The sequence below is a fragment of the Sus scrofa genome, chromosome 7 (assembly GCF_054392235.1).
Source record: "Sus scrofa isolate SSC_HxYL_T2T_F1_AM1 chromosome 7, Sscrofa_HxYL_maternal_Yorkshire_Landrace_v2.0, whole genome shotgun sequence".
Lineage (NCBI taxonomy): Eukaryota > Metazoa > Chordata > Mammalia > Artiodactyla > Suidae > Sus > Sus scrofa.
In genome coordinates this window covers 115,231,088-115,256,454 of record NC_139389.1, presented here as the reverse complement: position 1 = coordinate 115,256,454, position 25,367 = coordinate 115,231,088, and the positions used below count along the sequence as shown (strand labels likewise).

Below are 25,367 nucleotides of genomic sequence, written 5' to 3'. Positions count from 1 at the left end.
TATTTACTGGGACCTTTTCTGCCCTCAGTTCAGTTGCTGTTCTCCTAATCACCCAGGCTTAATCGTTGTTAACTATCACTGTTTTTATTCTGGTGAGTGAAGAATAAGTTCAGAGATTCCTATGGCAGTGGGCAGTTATTTTCATCTTCTTTTCCAGACTGGGTTTTCTCCTGAGCATTTGACATTCTCTTTGTTTTTCTGAAGTGTGGACAGTGGGGTGGGAGAGTGTGCGCTGTTTCAGGGTTGCTGGATGATACAGCTCCAGGGCTGCATTCAGATAAAGGGCCGTGTCCCGGAGTTTCCACTGTGGCTCCACTGGTTCAGGACCCGACATTGTCTCTGTGAGGATGTGGGTTCGATCCTTGGCCTGGCTCAGTGCGTTAAAGATCCAGTGTTGCTGTTGTTGTGGCTGTGGCGTAGGCCTGCAGCTGCAGCTCTGATTCGACCCCTAGCTGGGAGCTTCCATATGGTGCAGGTGGGGCTGTAAAAAAGAAAAAACAGGTGGTATCCCCATTGCATCATTTGTGAATGACACTCTGCATTGTGTGGCAGAGCTCTGTGGAGTGTTAGGTGGGGGGATGGGCGAGGTGGCAGGGTTTCTGGATGGAAGCAATGCTGAACACTGCAGAGAAAGGGTAAAGAGGAATTGGCCACTCAGCCCGGAGGAAAGCTTCGTTTCCTCAAAAGAGGGAAGGATGGGGAAATAGTTTTTCTCTTTGCCATCTACCTAGGGGAATGAACCTTTCTGTTTTTCTTTAAAAATCTGTATTGAGTCAACTTTACCCAAGAGCCACCCACCAAACTTGTGGCCTAGAACTCAGTTTGCTCTAATCCTTGTTATTTTTGGTCCAGGGGCTGTTGGCAGGAGCCTTGAAAGTGAAAGTTCCTTGTTCCTGTAGCTGTGCTATAAATTGGGGTAATCATACATTCTCTTGTCACAATTGGACTCCTTTAGATAGGGTTTCTGTAAGGTCCAAAGAGGCTGGTAATACTCTGGTCACACTGCTGCCCCCTGTACTGAGACAGCCCAGATGATGGGGGCCCCTGACCAGCAGCAGGACACTTGGCTGGTGCCTGTAGCAGTGGAGTCCTGTGTTTGGGGACCCTTGGAGCATTTGCCCAGGCAGGTTGCTGCCTTCAGCTGCACGGTTTGTACAGTACAGACTTCGCAGATGCTGCTTACATAGGTGACCATGGGAGTGGGGTCCCAAAGTCGTCCAACATGGTGTCCTGCTTCCAATACCTTCTATTCTCTCCCTCGGGTACCTTTTCCAGGCCAGCTAATGCCTCACATTCAGCTGGCCAGGCCATTTCCTGTCTCAGGCTGAGGCTCACACCACTACTTCCTTTTTTCCCCTAAATTTCTAAGATCCTCCTTTTTCCTCCACTTTCACTTCCTAAGTGCCATAACCACAGGGATGAAATCAGCAAGTTCATGCCTTATTTCTTTACCAGGCTAACTCCTACTCACCCTTTATTAGTGGAAATAATGATGATTAATAGATAACATTAACGGAACACTTGGTATTCACGTGCCGAAAGTTTTCAATGCAGCATCTTTTTTTCATCCTTACAGAAATCTCTGAAACAATTAGGTGAAATTCAGGTCTAGAGAGTTTAAGAGACTTGCCCGTGATTACAGTTAACAGTGGGGCCTTGGCCTGCCTGCCTGTAGAGCTTGTGCTATTCATCTTCCTAAGACCTGCGTTCTATATGGCCTCTTCCAGGAAGCCTCCCTGGGTGACCCCACCCCACCCCTGTGAACTGTGGTCATCCTCCATAGTAACACTTGCTGTCACTCAAGTTCAGAGCCTCATAGAGCTGGTGGAGAAAGACCTATGTTCCTTCCTTTTTCTGAAGTTCCCAGTAAGGACTGAGAAGTTCCAAGACAGGGTTAGAAAAATATTAGGAAATTTTTGTATATTTGTGTTTAACCAAATTCAAATGTTTATACTCATACATATAGAAACGCACTGTATAGGGAGTTCCCGTCGTGGCTCAGCGGTTAATGAACCCAGCTAGCATCCACAAGGACTCAGGATCCATCCCTGGCCTTGCTGAGTGGGTCAGGGATCCAGCGTTGCCGTGAGCTGTGGTATAGGCTGCAGACGTGGCTCAGTTCCAGCATTGCTGTGGCTGTGGTATAGGCTGGCAGCTATAGTTCCAATTTGACCCCTAGCCTGGGAACCTCCATATGCCACAGCTGCAGCCCCCCCTACCAAAAAAAGACAAAAAAAAAAAGAAACCCACAGTATAATATAATTTTGCTCCATGCAAGGTAACTACAGACTTATGATATCGAACTAAGAAGAGCAGTTTGGTAATGGGACATGAACTTAAGGTTGAAGAGGTACATCTTTCAATCCTTTCAGCATATTTCTGTGACTAAATGTGTGCTTTCATTTTTGAGTTCCCGTTTTGGTGCAGCACAAACAAATCCCACTAGTAACCATGAGATTTCGGATTTGATCCCTGGCCTCGCTCAGTGGGTTAAGGATCTGGCATTGCCGAGAACTGTGGTGTAGGTTGTAGATGTGGCTCAGATCCTGCGTTGCTGTGGCTGTGGTATAGGCCAGCTGCTGTAGCTCCCATTAGACCTGTGGCCTAGGCACCTCCATATCCTGCACATTCAGCTCTAAAAAGCAAAAACCAAAAACAAAGTATACTTTCATTTTTTTGTACTATTTAAAGTCCTTCATGAGTATGAGGCCATTGGCTAAGTGGCCTTTCTGGATTCTGTATTAGCTATTTCTCTATTCTGAACTTCTCTCACACAGTCAGGGCTTGGAACAGGGCAAGCTCTTAATCCTTGCGGGTTGGTTGGTTGAATCAATGAACTGTTCAAGAAAAGTCTGCAGAGTCAGAACCATGTTGATTGGGATCCCAGCACTGCCATGTGCTGACTCTCTGGCCTTGAGCAAGTTACTTAGCCTTTCTGGCCTCAGCTTGTGTCATCTCAAGGATGGTGCTGATGCTACGAGTTCCTGCCTCAGAAGCCTGGTGGGATGAACACAGGAGATGATCTGTGGGATGACAAAGGTGAGCCTGCACAGGGATGGTGCTTAGGTCCCAGGTGAGGAGGCAGGAGAGAGGTCTGTGGGCATCACTGTGAAGAAAGCAAGAGCCAGAGTTCCCGTTGTGGCTCAGTGGTAACAAATCTGACTAGTATGCATGAGGATTTGGGTTTGATCCCTGACCTTTCTCAGTGGGTGAAGGATCTGGCATTGCTGTGAGCTGTGATGTAGATTGCTGACACGTCTCGGATCCTGAGTTACCCTGGCTGTGGTATAGGCCAGCAGCCACAGCACCAGTTTGACCCTAGCCTGGGAACCTCCTTAAGCTGGGGGTGTGGCCCTAAAAAGCCAAAAAAAAAAAAAAGGTTGCTTCCCTCCTGACCAGCCTCAGGGAGGAGTGACGAATGATGGGTGGCCCAAGATTGGTGTGCAAATCTACCCCTCTTTTCTGACTTTGTTCTCAGGGCCCCATCCCTTTCCATATTCATCTACTTTATTGACACTGTGCAGAGCTTGATTTTTGAATCATGCTCGGCAGTCTTTGGAGCTCTCTCACCCACATTAATCCCGCTTAATAATTATTCAGAATTGTAAAATTGCCTGTGGTTTCAGGAAATTCCTGCCCTTGTTATGACATGCCTTGTACTTGCCTCTCTCCTGATGATAGAGTTATCACCAAGGACATTTGTTCCTGTATTTACTGAGTTGTTCAGCAGCACTTTCGTTCCCCCTCCCAGGAGAATCTCATACAGAAAAAAGCCTTATTTCCAACCTGTTTCCAAGTGGCCTACATGGTCCAGGACTTCTGCCTCCCATATGCCCCTGTAGTAACAGACAGACGGCTTGGCACCTCTGCCTAACTTGGGCTCCCTTCTCTTTTCTGTCCATTTGGAGCCATAGGATCCTAGGGCTTGGACAGTGCATCACAGTGTTAAGATACCTATAACAGAAAATTTGCCATTTAGCTTTTTATCCCCCTTTTAAAAAGTTTTATTGAAGTGTGGTAGATTTACAATGTTGTGATTGTTTCTGCTGTACAACAAAGCAGTTCAGTTATACATATACGTACGTCCATTCTTTTTCAGATTCTTTTCCCATATAGGTTATCACAGAATATTGAGTTCCCCGTGCTATGTAGCAGATCCCTGTTGACCATGCATTCCATATAAAATAGTGTGCATGTGGCCATCCCAAACCCCCCGGCATTTAACCACTGTAAGTGTATTGTTTTGTGGCATTAAGTACATTCACGCTATTGTGCAGTCATCACCACCATCCATCTCAAGAACTCTGTGCTCACTAAATACTAACTCCCATTCTCCCCACTCCCACCCTATCTCCTGGCAACCACTGTTCTACTTTCTGTCGCAGGGAAACTGACTACTCGAGGTACTTCGCATAAGTGGAATCCTATAGTATTGTTCTTTTGTGACAGACTTATTACACTTAGCAGGTGTCCTCAAGGTTCATCCATGTGACAGCGTATGTCAGAATTTCCCTCCTATTTAAGACTGATTCCATTGCATTGCATTGCATGCATGGACCACATTTTGTTTATCCATTCATCTCTTGATGGATACTTCAGTTGTTTCATCTTTTGTCTCCACTGCTACAGTAGCTTCTTAACTGTTCTTTTTGCTTCTATTCTTTCCTCTTCCAAACTGTTCTCCACTCAGCTTCTGAAAAGACAAATTGAACTTTGTTATTCCTCTTTAAATCCTTCAGTGACTGTTATTGAAGTGAGAATAAAATCTAAACATCAAAATTGGGCTCACAAGACTCATGTTTACATAGTTCTTAAAGTAAACTACCCTTTGCAACGTTGTTCTATGCCTCATCCTCTTTGCCTAATCAATATTCAGGTCAAGTTTTTCTCTTGTCAGTTTTCTCTCATCTCAGGCTCTTTGTGTCTTTGGTTCCCTCTACCACAAATGCTCTCTACTTCTTGTTATGGTTTCTCATCCTTCAGGTAGTAGTTAAATAGAGCCTCTCAGAGAGAGCTCCTATCACCCTGTATGCTGTAGGCTCCTTTTTTATTCCTCATCCAAACCCTTTGTTGATTTGTAGGAATCTTATTTGTTTATTTTAAAATTTTTATTAGGCTGTATCCACAGCATGTGGAAGTTCTTGGGCCAGGGTAAGCTGCTGCACTGACAACACAGGATCCTTAACCCACTGTTCTAGCCATCATGACTAGACTCAAAATCGGAAAAAGAGAGTGAGCAGGGTTAGGGCAGCAGGAGCAATATCTTACCTTCACTGGGAATGCAAAACAAAACACTCCTTAGGGCTTAGTTTCTTCTTTTTTTTTTCTTTTTGCTTTTCAGTGCTGCACCTGTGGCATATGGAAGGTCTCGGGCTGGGGTCAAATCGAAACTGCAGCTGCTAGCCTACACCACAGCCACAACAACACCAGATCCGGGCTCTGGTGTGTGACCTACAACACAGCTCATGGCAAGGTTGGATCCTTAACCCACTGAGGGAGGCCAGGAATCAAACGCACATCCTCATGGATACTAGTTGGGTTTGTAACCTGCTGAGCCACTACAGGAGCTCCCTCAGAGCTTTATTTCCATTTATGTCCCATTGGCCATAACTTAGCCAAATTGTCACCCCTAGTTTCAAAGGAGGCTGGGAAAGCAGGAAGAGGAATTATTGTGATTGGCTCAACCAATAATGACCCATCCTCCGATGCTGGATGGTAAGAGGAAATGGATGTTGGCAATGTAGCCAGCGCATTTGTTAGACCTGTTTTCTGGAAGGCAGAATGTGGTATGGGGGAAAAGAGCTGCATAAGAGATTTGTGATCCTATCCCAACTCTGTCATGGTTAGCTTTGTGACCTTAGACTAGTCAAGGTCTCAAACCTCTCTGAGCCAGTTCCCTTATCAAGGGAGAGAAATGTATGCTTTACTTATCTCAGAGTTATTATAAAAATGGATTGAAATAATCTGTGAACTTCTTTGCATTCTGGAAATATATACTAGTTGTTGTTTTTGGTATAAGAATGTATTTCATTGATTCTAAGGAGTATATGTATTTATATGTACAATTCGAAATATTTTATAATCTCTGAGATTAGATGTGTTTTATAATCTATGACAACTGCAGTGAAATATAATAACAATATTTTGTTAAGCTTCTTGGAAAGTCTGAGAGTTATGCTTAGGAAATAGGGCCACCATTGGGACCCACAAGACTCTTATAGTCTAGGTAATGGACAGTCTTATGATAGAACATCCAACATATACGTGAAAATAAGTTATCCACACTATCTTCCCACTTTTATACATGAAGATATTAATATCTCTATTCCAAATATAAAACTAAAGTAAGCCAAGGTGGTTTATAAGATGAAGTAAGCCATCTCCTAAGAGTTCAAGGTACTAGAAAGTATCCTGCAAACTTTAAAGCTTGACCTACTATCAGGGTCACTCACTGAATGTGACATTCTGTTCAGCTACCTACGAATGTCATTCAGGGTCACTGCCTCAGGAATGCACCAACATCAGAGGCAACGTGTTTTGCAAGTCAAGTGTGACTTAGATCCTTGACTCTGAATGTGGAGCCATGAAGGTATATAACCCCTCCATCGAGATGGTTTATTTTGAAGAAAAATCTCACCATAGAATATTTATAATTATAACCATTGGGACAGTTGTCTATGTATATATGCATATATATTTGTATATATGTATGTGCATATATACACACACTCAAATAATGTGACTTTAGATGGGGCAAAAACAGACATTTAGGGGTGGGGTATTATGGTGTATTTGATTGAAAGAGAGAAATAGGGGGGTGTGATTTATGGAGAGTCATAGATACATAGTGATTAAAGTTGAAATATGACATATGTTCCTTTTGGAGTTCTTTCTCCTGCGTGTATGACTTGAGACTGACTGGGGTGTTTGTTCTGGTCACCAGTTTCTAGTGGAAGAAGAGTGATGAGTCTCTCTTCAGTTTTTAAAAATTAAATATTTAGATGAAAGAATGAAAGAAAAAATGGTGACAAGATAGGAAGAACAAACAACCAGAGCCACTCCATTTTTCCGTTTTAAGAACATCAAGGCTCCTGTTAATTAAAGTATTTGTGTGTGCTCTCCAGTGAACTCTGTTCTCTCATAAAGGAAAAGGATCTGAAAGAAGGAGGAAAAGAAGCAGCGTTCCAAGTCCTTAATCTTATTTAGGTCTTTGTCATAGGATATAATCAGACCTTCCAGGCATCTGTTTATTCTGAGAATTTATGAAGCAAGTAGCATGTTACTTTTTTTTTTTTTTTTTTTTTTTTTTTTGGTCTTTTCAGGGCTGCATCTGAGCATATGGAGGTTCTCAGGCTAGGGGTTGAATCCGAGCTGTAGCTGCCAGCCACAGCCACAGCCACAGCAGTTCAGGATCCAAGCTGCATCTGCGACCTACACCATAGCTCATGGCAACACCAGATCCTTAACCACTGAGCAAGGACAGGGATCAAACCCGTGTCCTCATGGATACTAGTCGGGTTCATTAACCATTGAGCCACGACTGGAACTCCTAGCTTTGTTACTTTTAACTTCCTGACTAAACTTTCATGATTTCTGTAGCCCACTGTGACAGAAGTTGTAAAGTGTAAACCCATGCTTGATCTTCTTTTGTGTCACTGTACTGAGCACAGTTCTGAGTGCATAGTGGATGCTTATGTAAGTTTGCTGAATGTCTTATTTTAGAAGAAAGCGCTAAAGAGATACAAAGAATTCATACAGTCTTATTCTTCCCATTTGTCCTTTCTTTTCAGTTTTCCATTTGGCCTTGAGTTGCTTTTCCTTGATCAGGAAAAAGTTGAGACTTTACCTTGGGGTTTGGAACTGGGATCTAGTTTAAGGTGTTTCTGCCTAAACTCCTAATAGCTGTCTGGAGAGCATTTGCCAGTAACCTCAAAACCCAACAAGTGGATGCAGAGATTTAAAAAGTAGCTGTCTTAGCATATTAATATGCATGCACACAATGTATAGCACACATATGCCCTGCACACACTAACATGTGCTCCTACACACACCTATGCACACACACACACAGCACACATATGCACACAGTCCATGCACACACTTTGCACACAGAATAGTGAGTATCGTAGTGTTAATTCCTAAACACAAGTGAAGTTCACATGTATTCTTCTCTTTTTCTCCAACTTAATGTTTTTCAAAATAAAAAGCTTAAGGAAAAAAAAAAAAGTAGCTTTCTAGTTGAATACATATAACCAAGAGATACAGAAGAAAGATCGCTAAATTTTCAGATTTAAATAGCCTCTAAACAAGGAAGAATGGAGTTATATTATATGGCATAGCTAACCTAACAAAATAAAACATTGTCTCTTCTCTGAAGGGATGGATTTAACCCATTTGGCTGTATGAAACCCTCCTTTCCTTCACACCTGATTTATAAAAGCTCTATAAAACTTCTAATTAATATTTCCAGGACATAAGTATAAAATCACCCTAATTTAGATGATCTGAAGTAGTCTCCTTTTAAAAATGGACACAAGTCAGTAAGGAATGTTTCAGGGGAGGACTTCCAGTTCTTGCTGTAACTGGTTAACAAACCAGTCCTTTTGTAGTAAACACCCGCAACATCAGACAAAATGTGTATAAGGTAACTGTTTGCAGCTATTGGCACAATATTTTGATCCTGAGAGAAGGAAAACTCATGAAATGAGCTCAGTGATCACCTCGGCTCTCTTCCAGAGGAGCTTCCTAACTGCAGCATAGTATACTAGCGTCTCTGCTGAGCCCAGCAGTCCTGCTGAGTTAAGGAAACAAAGACTGGAGTTTGAGGCAATTGAAGCAGCTGAAATCTGCAGAGCAGGCACTGTAGAGGAGAGGGTGGCTTAGGAAAGTGGGGAACAGAAGTGTGTCTGGGCGTACCCAGGGAGTCTTTGGCTAGGCTAGAGTGCACATGTACAGACTGAAACCATGTGAGATTTACCAGAAATGGTGGCTCCAGGGTTGAGAACAGGACGGAGATACTAAATGTCAAGCAATACTGGGGGTTGGATACTGAGGTCCAGCCCAGCCGCAGTGGAAAGACCCCCTTAATACCTTATTGACATCCCAAGAATCCAGAAAAGACACAGAAAGGCTGTGTCTTAGTGGCAAAGCCTATACTTTCAAGCAGGGTTGGTTTATATATATATAAAGGGCTAGATGGTAATTATTTGGGGGGGTCCCATGAGCCAGATAATACTCTCACAACTACTCAACTCTGCTATTGTAGAGTAAAGGCAGTCATAGACAACATGTAAATGAATGGCATGTTTTTGTTCCAATATCGCTTTTTTTTTTTTTTTTTTTTAAACAGCAACAACAAAAAAGCAGAGGCGTTCTATGGTGGCTTGGGAATTTCCACATGCCATAGTTAAGGCTTAAAAAAAAAGCAGAGAGCCAGGTTTGGGTCATCACTGTAGTTTGGCAACCCCTGCTCTAGAGTAAGACCTAATTTAAATCCACCCTAACAAAGCCTAGAATCCATTGCTGTCAAGGGAAATTGAGTTTAGAAGTTTAGTCCTGCAGTAGTTTAGAGGAGCTCAGGAAGTATCTTTGGCTTTTTAAAAAATCATCCAACAAAGTGAGAGACTTAAGTTTAGGCAAGGTGGGCAGACAGTTTGACTTCTGGCAAAACTCACCTCTGCAGAGGAAGACCAAATCCAGAATGTCAGAGTTCCTGTCATGGCTCAGTGGTTAACGAACCCGACTAGAACCCATGAGGACTTGGGTTAGATCCCTGGCCTTGCTCAGTGGGTTAAGGATCCAGTGTTGCAGTGAGCTGTTGTGTAGGTCACAAATACAGCTTAGATCCAGCATTGCTGTGACTGTGGTGCAGGCCCTCGGCTACAGCTCCAATTGGACCCCTAGCCTAGGAACCTCTATACACCGTGGGTGCAGCCCTAAAAAGATAAAAAAAAAAAAAAAATCCAGAATGTCTTCATGTATCATCCACAACGTTAGGTATACGAAGAAACAGGAAAATGTTACCCACAGTGTGTATGTATGTGCATGTATGTGTATTTTGTACATTTTTATTCTTTTTGAAATCTGGTGTTATTTTATACTTAAAGAACAACTCATTTGAATAGTCACCTGTGTCTAGTGGCTACTGTATTGGAATCTAATAGCACAAGAGAAAGAGGAATGGACAAGTTGCTCTATATCCAAGTTGTTTCCCAAGCTATCTTCTACATAGTGTTTAAATTAACCTTTCTAAAACATTTACCAGCCCAGAAGACATTGAGGCTACCTACTATGGGATGAATCAAATTAATTTGTTCATTCATTCATTCATTCACTCATTCAGCTATTTACTCAATAAATATTTATCAAATGGTGGACCCTATTCTAAGAATTGGAAATACCTACAAGAACAAAATCCAGTCCCCTTCCTCAGGGAGCTCAGGCTAATTGACATGATAGCTACATTGGAGAACAAGTTCATTATAATTTGATAAATGAGCATAGGTAAGATACTCTCAGTATACAGAAGCCATGGGGGATAAGGAACAAGTGGGATTAGAGGGAGTCAAGGAAGGGGACTGTATATCAGAGTTCTTCATTGCAAGCAACAGAAACTGACTCTGGCCAACATAAGGAGGAAGGAATCTATGGCTGGGAGGAGCCACTGGGGAGCTTTTAAGGCAGAACCATGGCACGGGCATTTTCAGGTTTTAGGAAGACCCCGCTGGCATAATAGGTTGGATGATAGGCTCAAGGGGATGATGCTGAAGGCAGGGAGACAAGTAGAGACTAGTGATTGTCTAACTGAGAGACAAGGAGGATCTGAACAAGGCAATGGCAGTAGGAACAGAAAGCGTTTCAAGTGTTCAAACTCATTCCGAAATGTAGAACTGTCATTTTCCAACCCCTCCCTTTCCAGGGCCCTCACTCCTACATGCCTCAGATAAACAGAGCATCACTCACTGTGAACTAGACATGTCATTTCTTCTCCTTCCTAGAATACCTTTGCCCCTCCGCACTTTTGCTCAGAACCCTCCCCTCCAGTTTAAGATGCAGCTCATGACTGCCTACTGCTCAAGCTCTTCATAGTTTTGTTTTTTTTTTTTTTTTTTTTTTTTGTCTTTTTAGGGCTGCACTTGTGGCATAAGGAGGTTCCCAGGCTAGGGGTCCAATCAGAGCTGTAGCCGCCTGTCTATGCCACAGCCACAGTAATGAGGGATCCGAGCCATGTCTGCGAACTATACCACAGCTCACGGTAATGCTGGATCCTTAACCCACTGAGTGAGGCCAGGGATCGAACCCGCATTCTCATGGATGCTAGTCGGGTTTGTTAATGGCTGAACCACAATGGGAACTCCTGGTATTTTTGTTGTTGGTGGTGGTGTCTTGTCTTTTACCACCCTTACTCTCTGCTGAAATTGTTTTGATGGCTAACTTGTCACAGTAGGTTAGAGAGCCTGTTGTGTTATCACTGTGTGTCACTGACATACCTCCCTGCAATCTACTGGAGGCAGCTAGAGGCCAATGACGCCATCTCATTCTTTCTTATATTGTCAGGCCCTAGCGTGGGCCCAGCACAGAGTTCCCAGTACATGTTCCTAGTAATGCTAGCTCCTGGTCTTGTGAAACACTTTGAGGTCCTATTGTGGCTGATGGTTTCTGTCACCATACTCCTGCTCATTACATTCTGAGGAATGTTCATCTCCCGTAAGTGCATTTCCTGAGTCACTCCACTCAAACTTTTAGCAGCTTCCCATTTACTGAACTCTTAAGGTCCATCAGTCCTTTCTTCCCACGTTTCCCTGGTAGATGCCTCAGCTGTCATCAGACTGACCCTTTCACTGGCCCAGAAATAAGCCTCATGAAGGTCTAATTCTTAATCATCACTTAGGCTGATCCCTGACCCAAGGATGTTCTATTCTTCCTTTCCAGTGGTCCAGAGCCAAGGATGTCCTTACTCTTCCCTTATGGTGGCCCAGAGCCAAGGATGTCCTGACTCTTCCCTTCCGGTGGCCCAGAGCCAAGGATGTCCTGACTCTCCCCTTCCAGTGGTCCAGAGCCAAAGATGTCCTTACTCTCCCCTTCTGGTGGTCCAGAGCCAAGGATGTCCTTCAATTCCAAAAACCTGCTCACTCCCTCATGATTACAGCCCTTGTGGATCTTTCTCTGGCCGCCTTGTCCCAGCTGTTCTATCAGGCAGTGATTCCTGGATTTGTCATGTTTGCTGTTCTGAAAATCTTTGTCTCCCCAGCTAGATTGCTAGCTGCTTGAGTGTCAGTATCTCAAGGGTGCCTGGTACATATCTGAACACATAGGGCTCATGAGCACGGATTAGAAGATTGATGTAAGGCAGATCTATTTCTCGGATTCCCGTTTAATCAGCCAACTGCATTCCCCACCCACAAATCTTAGTGTGCAAGGGAAGCTGAAGAAGAAGCTTTTCTCTGAAATGGTAGCCCAGAGACTTCAGTGAGATTTGTAGTGTCTCTTGGTCAACACTGCTTCTGATAGTGAGTCAGTACTCATTTGTGGTGATTCTAAGCTTTGCTTTATGGTTTACATTCTAAAATGTGGTGAGGTTTCCATGGAGAGTTGATTCCAGTGGGCTTCTGTGAGACTGGTTTAGAGAACTCACCAATTCCAGTGTGAATGTGGTCTCAGGACAGTCAGGTTCCTCTGTGGTTTTCTAGCTGCTCACCCAGTGTTCCTCAATGTCGGGCATCTTAGGGTTCCTTGGATGTGGCTGTTTCATGGCAGATACCTACGATTCACAGGGTTATGATAGGAGTTCCTGGTGGTGAATTTGTTCCACCAGGCTTTCTTGGGACTACTCATGGTCTGTAGCCAGCCCATGTCTGGATCTGTGATGGACAAGCTGAGGAAGCCCAGGGCTTTTCCTTCATTCATACTTTCTGAGTAGGAGTCTTGGTTCCTCAGCCAGAATGTGGCTATATCTGTAAAGAGGAAGCTGAGTGCGTGACTCCACTTAGCATCTGGAAGAACTGCTCTAAAAATGACCGAAAAGGGAAATCGCTAAAAATCAGAATGTGTAGTGACAGAAATGGAGTGGTTTCGTATTTGCATTCTGGTCCCAAGACTTCTGCTGACGTGTACCTTCACGTGAGTCACTTGCCTACAGTAGCGATGGCCATAGCTGACATTTATTTATTTGTTTGCTTATTTATTTATTTTGTCTTTTTAGGGCTGCACCTGCAGCATATGGAGAGGTTCCTAGGCTAGGGGTCCCATCGGAGCTGTAGAGCGCTGTGCTAAAGTTGATTCTGTGGGACTTGAGAGAACTCTTCTGAGTTCTCTAAACCAGTCTCAACTCTTTGTAGAGTACCTATGCCTCAGTCACAGCAATGCCAGATCCGAGCCATGTCTGCGACCTACACCACAGCTCATGGCAACACTGGATCCTTAATTCACTGAGTAGGGCCAGGGATTAAACCTGGTGCTCTGTGAGACTGGTTTACTTTAATTCAGATTTTACTAATTCACTTTAAGTTCAAGAGTTAGATTTGAGTTGTAGTAAGACATTAATAGAACAAACAGTAATATAAGTCTATTAGGTATCCTCACATATAGTGTAATTGCAATGTGAGCAAAGGCTAGACTTTTACACAGTAATTCAAATTGGCATGTTTCTTTTCTTTTTAGGGCCGCGCCTGCGACATATGGAAGTTCCCAGTCTAGGGGTCAAATTGGAGCTACAGCTGCCAGCCCACATCACAACCACAGCAATGGGGGATCTGAGCCATGTCTGTGACCTACATCACAGCTCACGGCAATGCCGGATCCTTGATCCACTGAGCGAACCCACATCCTCATGGATACTAATCGGGTTCGTTAACCACTGAGCCACAAAGGGAACTCCCTGGCCTGTTTCTTTAATTCATATTTTTCACTAAAGCAAATATGCCCTACCCTCTTACTCCAAATGAACAAGATGACTCCATTTCTATTTTTCTTGATTGGTAAATCGTGCTTGGAGATACCATCTGGAGATGGTTGGGTTTCTGCCAAAGATTTCAATCAGGCTTGCAAAGAGCTACCTGCCTAAGGCAAGAAACCACACTGATTTAATAGGAAAAAAACATGCTTTTATTTTGCCATCTGGTAAAGGAAAGTGAAAGCACTTTGAAAAGTTTTAATATTTGTTTTACAATGATGATATTATGTTATAGATAAAGGTATTTTTAAAATACAGTAATTGGGAAATTTGGGGAATCTAATTCCTAAAATTTGCATGATTAATTTTTTTTTACTTTGCTTAATATATAATTTTTTAAATTGCATGATTATAAGTCTGATATGAAGGCACATGCACAGATCTTGATGCTAAAGGCAGATATTTCCATATTAGAAGTGGGGTTATGACAGGGACAGAGAAGGAGAAAGCTAAGTAGGTTAGAAATGACCCAGACCTCCTTGTGGGCAGTGTTGAAAGCCCTAGACCTGTTGTGAATTGGTTATGATGTGATGGTTATCCCTTTAATTGTTATCTTTTTTTAAAAACAGATTTCTGCTTGGCAGATTAATCAAAGGCAAGAGGCTAATCTGTCTACGTTCAGAGTGCCACCCCCGACAAGACCCCCATAACAGACCCTGGGCTCCAATCCACTGCACTACCAGGCCCCCACCCCACCCCAGACATCGCTCTGGGGGCTGCCCGAGGCCAGCAGTGTGAAGATGACCAGTGCCTTCCTAGCATGACGACCTTGGACCATGTGATCGCGACCCACCAGTCAGAGTGGGTCTCCTTCAGTGAGGAGCCGCTCTTTCCTGCCCCTTCTGAGGGTAAGGAATGCTTTTGTTTTGCTTAACTGAAAAGATTAACAAAGAACCACACCTACTCGTTTCTACTTGGTCCTTCTTGGGTTTTCAGGTCTTAGTGTGGGAAAAAGATCCAGTCTGTCACTTTTCTCAGGTGTAGAGTCTTCCACTTAGAAGCCTGGAGAAAGCATCTTAGGAAGCTTAGGGCCCCAAACAAGGGCCTAGAAACATTAGAAGGTATTGGCTGTTTTCTTCCAATGAACATGAACGTCATATTTACCAAGTAGTTTACTCTCAGTCATTTTTGATTGTTAGTCCCAAAAGCAATTTGGATTTTCTAGTTTTTAAAGCACAGTTGTCAAGAGTGACAGGTACTAGAGCCAGACCTCTTGTGCTCAAATCCTGCTCCATCATGGTTGAGTGATGGACCCTTGGGTGGATCATTTATTTCACCTCCCTGGGCAGTAGTGTCTCTGTGCCATAGGGATGATCACAGTACCCACCTCAGGGTGGTTCTGAGGATTAAATGAGTTAACATGTAAAGTGCTTACAGAGTGACTGTCACATGGAAAGAGCTCAGGGATTGTCACCCATGATCATGAGGAAGGTGACTAGATGGACTTCTGAAGAACTGTGCAGCAGGGATGAAGGTCAAGGGCGGGTATAGAAGCTATTTATAGAGCCATGTCAGCTGGCTCTGTTGCAAGGCCACTGCTTCTGCTACCGGAAATCATCCCAGCTTCATTTACAGCACCTAGAAAGGGTGCATTTACACGTATGGTAGCCATGTGGCTATTGAGTCCTTGAAATGTGGCTAATCTGAATTGAGATGCACCATTGAGTGTATGAATTGAGTGTGAGTATAAAATACCTACAATGAATATTGAAGACCTAGTGAAAGTTAAATGTTTCATTAACAATTTTTTTTTTATCAATTACATGTTGGAATTATACATTTTCAACATGCTGGGTTGAAATATCTATTATTAAAAGTAGTTTCTCCTGTTTCCTTTTAGTTTTTTATTATTTAAATTTTATTTATTTATTTAGGCCATTCCTGCAGCATGTGGAAGTTCCTGGGCCACCTAAGCCACTGCAACAATAACACTGGATCCTTAACCCACTACATCTGAGGGAATTCCTCTTTTTATTTTTTTGGGTTTTTTTGTTTGTTTTTGTTTTTTTGTTTTTTGGTCTTTTTGCCTTTTCTAGGGCCACTCCCCAGCATATGGAGGTTCCCAGGCTAGAGGTCGAATTGGAGCTGTAGCTACCAGCCTATGCCAGAGCCATAGCAAAGTGGGATCCAAGCCGTGTCTGCAGTCTACACCACAGCTCACAGCAATGCTGGATCCTTAACCCACTGAGCAAGGCCAGGGATCGAACCTGAAACCTCATGGTTCCTAGTCGGATTCATTAACCACTGCACCATGGTGGGAACTCCATCTCTTTTTAGTTTTTTAAATGTGGCTCCTAGAAAATTTAAATTACATGTGTGGCTCATCTTTTTTTTTTTTAGGCCAGCACCTGGCCAAAGGTTTTGATTATATTTAGGTGGACCAGTTTGTTTGGCTAGTGATGGGAGAAAGGAGTTTCATACAAGTACTTTCATTTTTTTAAAGTTTTCATGTGGTAAAATTGGCCATTTTTGGTCTACAACTGATAAATATATCATTAGCACATGTATATATTTGTAAAACCATTACCAAAACTGGGATCTAGTTCTGTTATTTAAAGAAATTTTTCGAAGGCTATTAAATGTTCCCGGACCAATGAAGTGATACAAAGCTTGAGGAAGGGCCGCCGTGCCACTTTCAGCTGGTCGTTATGTAGGGTCTGCACATGGTGGCCTGCAGACGTGTGTCGTTTGGACTGCACAAGTTTAAACTGGAATGTCTTTAGTCCAGGCAGAAGCTCTCCTGTTGAGCCGTAGTCCCCACCAGTCCCTGTTGCCTTTTGCTTTTCTAATTAGACCAAGTCCTATTTTTTGCTTAGCCTCTGAGGGAATTTTGTTTGTGATCCCCAAGCGCAGGAGTACATGGTAGGATCAGAATAGTGAGCAAGACTCCCAGTCTCAGCCTGCGTGGACACTGCTGTGGACATAGGTTATAGTTTTTACACATTTTTAGGAAACCACTCCTTGGGCATGGAGGCAGGTGGGCATGGCTGTTTCTTCACCCTCACCCACTGTAGTGGTGAGTCCTTTGATCACCCTCACCTGTCCTTTGTTTTTCTTCCACGAGACCGTTCTGAAGAGTGGCCTTCCTCACAGGGTGTGATGGCAGTTTCTGGTGTCTGTTTCAGGGAGCACTGAAGAGCACCTGCCAGGACCGTCATCTTCCTCAGACCAGTCCGAGAGCTCGTCTGGGGAGAACCAGGTGGGAGATGGAGGCTCTCAGGACCTTTCCCACTCAGAGCACGATGACTCTTCTGAAAAGACAGGCCTCATCTCTGAGGCAGCCTCCCCTCCTGGGAGCCCGGAGCAGCCCTCCCCTGACCTGGCCTCAGCCATCAGCAGCTGGGTCCAGTTTGAAGACGACACCCCCTGGGCCAGCACATCACCACCTCATAAAGAAGCAGGTGGGACAGGTAGGACAGGTGGGGGTTCTGACTGAGGTCTGTGCTCACCAGGGATGCTTTTCTGTGAGAGGTCTGTGGGGGCTGCCAGAATTCTGTTTCATCTGCTTCAGGGCCCCGAAACACTGGCCACTTCGGAGAGAGGAGACAGAGATCTCATCTGGCTTAATTCTACACCTTGTTTTTGTCAACATAAGCCTATGGCAGGATTTCTGTGTTTTAAGCCATGTCCAGCCTTTTACCTTTGTCTCTAGCTATTAACCTGTTTCTTAAAGTATGCTTGCTTGCTTATTTATTTATTAATTTAATTTATTTATTATTGGCATTACATTAGCCCCTAAATTGTGAGCTCCTTATGACTAGAAATGAATGTCTCTCCAGTTGTGAACCACCACCATATCTAAGGAGTCACCACTTACACGGATGTTTTTGTGTCCCAGACCTCTGGAATCCAGATCTTCCAGGGTGAAGGCTGTCATTAATGGTTAGGCTCTTACTTTGTGGCATTTAAATGGCAAGAAGCTGCACTGGGGAGCTGAGTGAAATCGGAAGACTCGGTAGTTCCCACCAGGGTGACCTGGCTACTTATTTGCTTGTGCCCTGAAGCATACCAGCTTCTAGAGGCTCTCAACATTTCCTGGCGTGTGGCCTCTTCCTCTGTCTCCAAAGCCAGCAATGTTGCATCTCTCTGTGCCTTTCTTCTGTAGTCAGATCTTCCTCTGACCTCTGCCTCACTCTTCCATTTTTAAGGACTCTTGTGATTACATCGGACCCACAAGGATAATCCAGAATAATTTTCCCATCTCAAGGTTTTTAACTTAATCACATCTGCAGAGTCTCTTTTGCCACATAAGGGGACATACTCATTGGTTCTGGAGATTAGGGTGTGGACATTTTTGTGGAGGAGCATAGCAGCATTATTTTGTCTACCACAGAGACCTACCAGCAAAAAGCCAGGTTGATGTTTTCCTGTTGCTGGGTTAAATGTTTTGCCAGTATTGGTTTTTTTTTTTTTTTTTTTTTTTTTTTGTCTTTTATTTTTTTTTTTTTAGGACTGCACCCAAGGCATATGGAAGTTTCCAGGCTAGGGGTCTAGTTTGTGCTGCAACTGCCAGACTACACCACAGTCACAGCAACACTGGATCCAAGCCACATCTGTGACCTACATCACAGCTCATGGCAGTGCCAGATACTTAACCCACTAAGGCCAGGGATCAAACCTGAGTCCTCAAGGATATTAGTCAGGTTCGTTACCACTGCACCATGAGAGGAACTCCCAGTTTTGATTTTTAAAAACAATTCCTTTGTGGGAGTTCCCATTATGGCCCAGCAGAAACAATCAGACTAGTATTCATGAGGATGCAGGGTTATCTCTGGCCTCGCTCAGTGGGTTAAGGATCTGGCGTTGCCGTGAGCTGTGGTGTAGGTTGCAGATGTGACTTGGATCTCAAGTTGCTGTGGCTGTGGTGTAGACCAGCAGCTATAGCTCCAATTCGACCCCTAGCCTGGAAACTTCCATATGCCATGGGTTCGGCACCCCCACCCAAAAACAAAAAAATCCAAAAACAATTCCTTTGTTTCTCAAACGTTTTCATCAGCAATAAAAAATAATTTAAAGAAAATATAAAGCATCATTCTACTGTATAACAAGCACTTCCATTTCTACATAACAATTTACACATTGGTGTATTTTTTGATGTTTAAGCATGGGATTTCTCAGTCAGTTGCTGCGGAGAAAGCCATGATACTCATAGATGAAATGACAGGTCCAGACAGACTTCCTAGTTTGGCAGGAGGGAGAATGCAACCTTTACTGAACACCTAATACCAGCAAGACTGGGCTAATTAAGCATTTGTGTGTTTGGGAAAAATTACCGAACACTGGGCAGTGAATCGGTTCAGAAGTCTATTTATGTTTACTAAGATACATTCACTAACTACTCTCTCAAGTACTGTGCTCAATGCTTAAACTACATCATCTCATGAACTCTTTACACAATCATATGGGGAAGTTATTTGATATTGTATTCATATTACACCTGAGGAGACTGAGACAGAATGGTTTGGGATTTACTGCAGTTACGTTAGAAAGTGGCGAGAGAGTTGACCATCAGGCAGTCTGGCCCCAGGATATTTGAGCAGCCTAGGGATGCTTGTGTGGTTTATTTGCCTTGAGCTTCCTGCTGCAGCTGTAGCTTCCTCTACTCCTCTGCTACTGAGTATGATTTCTCTGCTCAGTTGTCCTAAAATGGCCGTACTTGCAGATCATTGATCATATTCAAGACATTCAGATTTTTTTTACATCTGGTTCCTACCTTACTTTTAGCCTCAAAGATTTCCTGATTGCTCAGAACTGTTTATATGACAGATGGATTGATTTGCTTTAACTCTTCACCACTTATTTTTGCAAAACTAACTTTGGAGGTAGTCAAAATTATGTTGCCCTCATCTTTCTGAGGAGGTTAGCTTGTTATTGATGAAGATTTTGACCTTTAATGGGTTTAATCTTTAAATCATCAAAACCTTATTGTTTAAGGCAGCAGTTTTCAAAGTGTGGTCTGTAGATCTCTAAGTTTTCCCAAGACCCTCTGGGGGGCGGGGGGGGGGGGAGGCGTGGAGCCAAAATTATTTTCCTAAGAATTCTAAGACTTTTTTGTCTTTTTTTTTTTAACTGCATTAGCATTTGCACTAATGGTGCAAAAATCATGGCAAGTAAAACTTAAGGCCACTGTGTACTCATAGTAAAAAAAAAAAAGCAATTTCATTTAATATCCTTAATGAGATAAAAATTATTAATTTTATTAAATCTGAATTCTTAAGTACCTATTTTTAATATTCTCTGTGACAATTTGAGATATGTGCATAAACTTTTGTGTTCCATACCAAGGTTTAATGGTTCTTTTGAATAAAAATGGTTATATTGGGGAAAAAATGGGTTTGAAAAGCTTTTTTAATTGAAAAAAATCAATTTAAAAATCAAAAAGTTTAGGAGTTACGATCGTGGCCCAGTGGTTAATGAATCCGACTAGAAACCATGAGGTTGCAGGTTCGATCCCTGGCCTTGCTCAGTGGGTTAAGGATCTGGCATTGCCGTGAGCTGTGGTGTAGATTGCAGACATGGCTTGCATCCCTCGTTGCTGTGGCTCTGGCGTAGGCTGGTGGCTACAGCTTTAATTCGACTCCCAGCCTGGGAACCTCCATATGCCGCGGGAGCAGCCCTAGAAAAAGGCAAAAAGGCTAAAAGACAAAAAAAAAAAGTTTAAAAAACATTAAAAAAACTCAAAACAGGAGTTCCTCTGTGCTTCAGCAGGTTAAGGACCCAGTGTTGTCACTGCTGTGGCTCGGGTGGCTCCCGTGGTGTGGGTTTGATCCCTGGCCTGGGATCCCTGGCACATGGTATGAATGTGGCCAAAAAGAAAAAAAAAAAAGTCAAAACAATGCCCCCCCCCAAAAAAAATCCTTGAACAAAATATCAGTATTTTATTTTTTTGAAAGCATAATTTTAGCTTAAAAATTGCTCAAACATTACTACTTCCATCTGTTTCCACATATGAACATTAAACGCAGTTCTGTGGAGAAGGAGCTCTCTGTTGGTTGCCCACAGGCTTTTCCTGCAGGACCAGCCCCATCTCAGCCAGTATTTCTAACTCGGGGACCCAGGAACTGTGGAGGTCTGTGCAGAGCATCAGGGTGGTAAAGAAAAAGGTAATAAACCCAAGAGCGCTATCCCAGCTCTTCTGCTGATACCTGCTGGGTATCAGAGAACCTGCTGGGTGAAGGACCTCACGGCACATCCCTATTACCCAGACTATTCTCGCCGACTAGGCCAGCTCCTCCCAGGTTTCCTCACATGACTGTGTTTAGCAGTGAGGAAAAGTGAGTGGTTGGTAGAGCTAAGGCCAGGTGATAAGCAGGAAAAACTAGGCTTCAGCCCACTCCACATGGATAATGCTGACATCCTTCTAATTAAGTTCCATTCTGGAGGCTGTTGTGTGGCTCAGATTTTTAATTTAAATCCAAAAGATTTGGATAGCTGTGCTATGTCATGATATCATAGACATTAACTGCAGATGCTATACTGAATAGCAGTGTGCACAGCAAATATCTTTCTAACAGTCTGAGGTTTCATGCAGTCACTGCTGCCTGCCCTATTCTGTGGGTAGTTCCAAGTTTTCCTAGTGCGGATGGCCGTATAATGGCCCCCTAAGACATCAGGTTCTAGTCCCTGGAACCTGTAAACATTATCTTGTAGAAAGAATCCTTGCAGGCATGATTAAGTTAAGGGGTGATTAAGTTAAGATAGGGCGATGACCCGGGATTATCTGGCTGAGTCCTAAATGTAATCACATGTAAGAAGGAGGCAAAGGGATTTTGCCTACACAAAGGAGGCAATGTGAAGACAGAACAGAAGGGGATTTGAAGATGCTGGCCTTGAACACTGGGATGATGAGGCACCGCCAAGGAATGCCAGTGGCTACCAAAAGCTGGAAGCTGCAAGGAATGGGTTCTCCTCTAGAGCCTTTGGAGGGGCCATTGCTTTGTTGACATCTTTTTTTGGGTGGGGTGGCTCAACTTTGGCATATGAAAGTGCCCAGGCTAGGGGTAGAACTGGATCTGCAGCTGTCAGCCTACACCACAGCAACGCCAGATCTGAGCCTCATCTGTGACCTATGCCACAGCACACAGCAATGGCAGATCCTTAATTCACTGAGTGAGGCTAGGGATCCAACCTGTGTCCTCGTGGATACTAATTAGGTTTCTTTCCACTGAGCCAGGATGGGAACTCCTGCCTTGTTGACACCTTAATTTTGGCCCAGTGATTTTGATTTCAACTTTTGGCTTCCAGAACGAAGAGAGAATAAATTTCATTTTTCTTTTCTTTCATTTTTCTCTTCCCCTCTCCTCTCCTCTCCTCTCTACTTTTCTGGCTGTGCCTGTGGAATGTGGAAGTTCCCAGGTCAGGGATTGAGCTCACACCACAGCAGTGACTTGAGCCACTGCAGTGACAAAGCTAGATCCTTAACCTACTATGCCACCAAGAAACTCTGAGAATAAATTTCTATTATAAGTAAATTTTATAAATTTATAAATTGTAGAGTAAATTTCTACAAAGTGTTAGGTGTAGTGGCCACAGTTAACTAATATACCAAATCTTCAAAATCTTAAAGTGGAACCAGGCCGAAAATGAGTCAGTCCGGGCTAATGGGTCATCTCTAATAGTGCGGACCATGTATTAACCAGATGTTCTGTGCTAGCCACCATGCTTTACCACCACAGTTTACAGCCCTTTACAAACTTTTTAAGTTGACACCATCATGCATGCAGGTGGTAAGTTTCAGCCAGAACAAAGGTTCCATGGAAACTGATTTTTGGCTTCAGCCTTCTTCCCAGTCACACAAATATCACCCGAACAGACTGACTTTGTGCCATAGCATAGTTGCAGTTTCTCAAGTTTATTCTCGTTTCATTCCTTATATCGGTCCTTTTTGCTTCTGTTACATGCCTAGGACTCTCTGATTCAGGAGTCTTTGTGACAGGAGAAAGGGAAAAATGTGTATCTTGAACCCATCCCACACAGCCTCTCTATGAATATCCTTTTATGAGGAAACCATGATCTTGGCCTTAGGGAAGTAGGTGAGAGGAAGACAGAGGAGAACTATTAATGCCATTCCTAGTCTGGATTCCTGGAAGCAAAAAGTGGAGCCTTACTCAGCCAGCTTGTTTCAGACCTTAACATCCTGGCTTGTAAAGAGAAGTTGAGAAAGAAATAGTCACCCACACACACATACACAAGGAGTCCCCGGGTAGAGAAATGTTACGAACTCCTCCTTTCTCCTCCCCTGCAACCCCCATTCCCCGACTCTTCCACAGTTTTTCTGACAAATGAAAAGTGGAAGAAAAAAAAAAAAAAAGGAATTTATCTTTTAAGCTGTGCCACCTAAAAATAAAGCCAAGGGGCATTGGATTTCAGCCTGGAAGTGGAATATACAATTTGCCTTCATTAAAATGCAGGAGGCTGGAGGCATGGTGGAGTAAGGGACAAAGAGACTGTCATTAGTGGTAAATCTCTTATTTTTGTGGCATATAAATGCCAGAAGCTGCACTGGGGACTTAGAGAAGCCAGGGAGTTGTTAGTCCCCGCCCTGGTGACCTGGCTACTCATTTTATTGTGCGCTGGAGCATACCAGGGGTGATTGGATAACCAAAAACAACAGCTAGTAGGAAGACAACTCCAGAAATGCTTAATCCATCAAGGAACAATTTTCTTCCGGACTTAAATTGGGGCAGGGTTTGAAGTAACTAAGTACCATCATGGTTGGTCTGAGAAAAACAAGGTGCATGACCTCCCTCAGAAAAATGTGAATCAAATCAAGTGAATGACAAAGCCTTTCTATAACCACATGTATAGGAAAGAGCTGGCATCAGTTCTTTGGACCTGAGAATACTGGGAATGAGAGGGCATATAAAATCATGCCTCTTGAGGAGTTCCCGTTGTGGCTCAGTGGAAATGAATCTGACTGGGAACCATGAGGTTGCAGGATCAATCCCTGGCCTCCTACAGTGGGTTAAGGATCCAGCGTGGCTGTGAACTGTGGTGTAGGTTGCAGATAAGGCTCTGATCTGGCGTTCCTGTGGCTGTAGCGTAGGCCAGTGGCTATAGCTCCAATTCAACCCCTGGCCTGAGAACCTCCATATGCCAAGAGTGTGGCCCTTAAAAAAAGAAAAAAAAAAAAAAGAAAAAAAAGAAAAGAAAACAGAAAAAAAAAATCATGCCTCTTGAATCTTTTGTAAAAATTGTTTCCTGCGTTAAACCTCCTAAACTTTGTGTAGGCTAAATGTGGAATTCCTGCATCTGACTTAAGACTACTTTGGCTCAGGCATGTTAATAAATATTCTCTTTAGAAAGGTTTTTATTAGAATCTTAATTGTCAAATGCTTAAACTTCAGACTTCAGTTAGCACAAGCACACTGTTCACACCTCCAATTCGAAGATGCTGCGTTACATGGTAAAAATATAAAAAAATTTAACTGAGAACTTGTTTGCCAGATGACTCTGAACTAAGTGCATAGATATTCTGTTAAACCATGAACAGCCCCCAAAAGTGTTTGTTTATTTATTTGGTTGCACCTGTGGCATACAAAATTCCTAGGCTAGGGATATAACCTGTACCACAATTTTAACAAGAGCCAAAGCAGTGACAGCAGCGGATCCTTAACCCACTGAGCCACAAGGGAATCCAGGACCAAAGTGTTTGAAAACAAAAACAGTTTTTTGGAGTTTCCTCCTGGTTCAGTGGGTTAAGCATCCAGTGCTATGGCTCTGGTTACAATTGTGGCACAGGTTCGATCCCTGGCCTGGGACCTTCCGCATGCCCTGAGCAGAGCCAAAAAAAACAAAACAAAACAAAACAGTTTCTGGTTAATCTATTCAAATCAAAATTGAATCTTTATATTTTCTTTTAAAGAAATATTTTTGGAAATAAACCTAAGCCTAGATGTGTTTTTCAGATTGGGTCCTTTAGCAGTAGTGTTTCTGAGGTTGCCTCATGGCACAAAGATTTCCTAACTTAGTATTTTGCCTCCTCTGACTTTAAAATTCTACCATGCACCAGAGAGGATGTAGCAGTCAGCTTCCCTATCACCTAAAATCTTTATCAAGATTCTCAGAGCAAAGGCTGGATTTCACAGATGTGCATTTTACAAGTGTGTGGTTGTGCTTATAATACATTTGCAAATGCATGCAGACACATTGACCGAAAGAGCAAAGTTCATTCCCGAAAGTTAAAAAAAAAAAATTAAGGCACTATTATCAGCCTGAGGCTTCCTGTTCACTTATCCTGTAATGCGCTGACCTTCGTCCATGGACATGGCAATTTTGCGGCAAGGCCAAGGCTGAATTGGACCCATTATGCAGATACTGCAGGATATGAATAATTACAAACATGAAAAAAAAAACCCTTTGATTTCCGGAACATTTGTCCCACAGCCTTAGCAAAACACTAGTATTCCCTTGCCCT

At 43.1% G+C, this 25,367-nt stretch overlaps 1 protein-coding gene across 2 annotated transcripts in view; it reads left to right on the top strand.

The window, feature by feature from the left end:
• Positions 1-25,367, top strand: part of STON2 (stonin 2) — a 150,505-nt gene that overhangs the window by 17,766 nt on the left and 107,372 nt on the right. For both annotated transcript variants that reach the window (XM_005656442.4, XM_021099580.2), the window contains exons 2-3: positions 14,521-14,799; positions 17,077-17,361. In XM_005656442.4, the coding sequence (XP_005656499.3) occupies positions 14,712-14,799; positions 17,077-17,361 (373 nt within the window). In that variant the 5' untranslated portion in view covers positions 14,521-14,711. The remainder of the gene's footprint in view (positions 1-14,520; positions 14,800-17,076; positions 17,362-25,367) is intronic.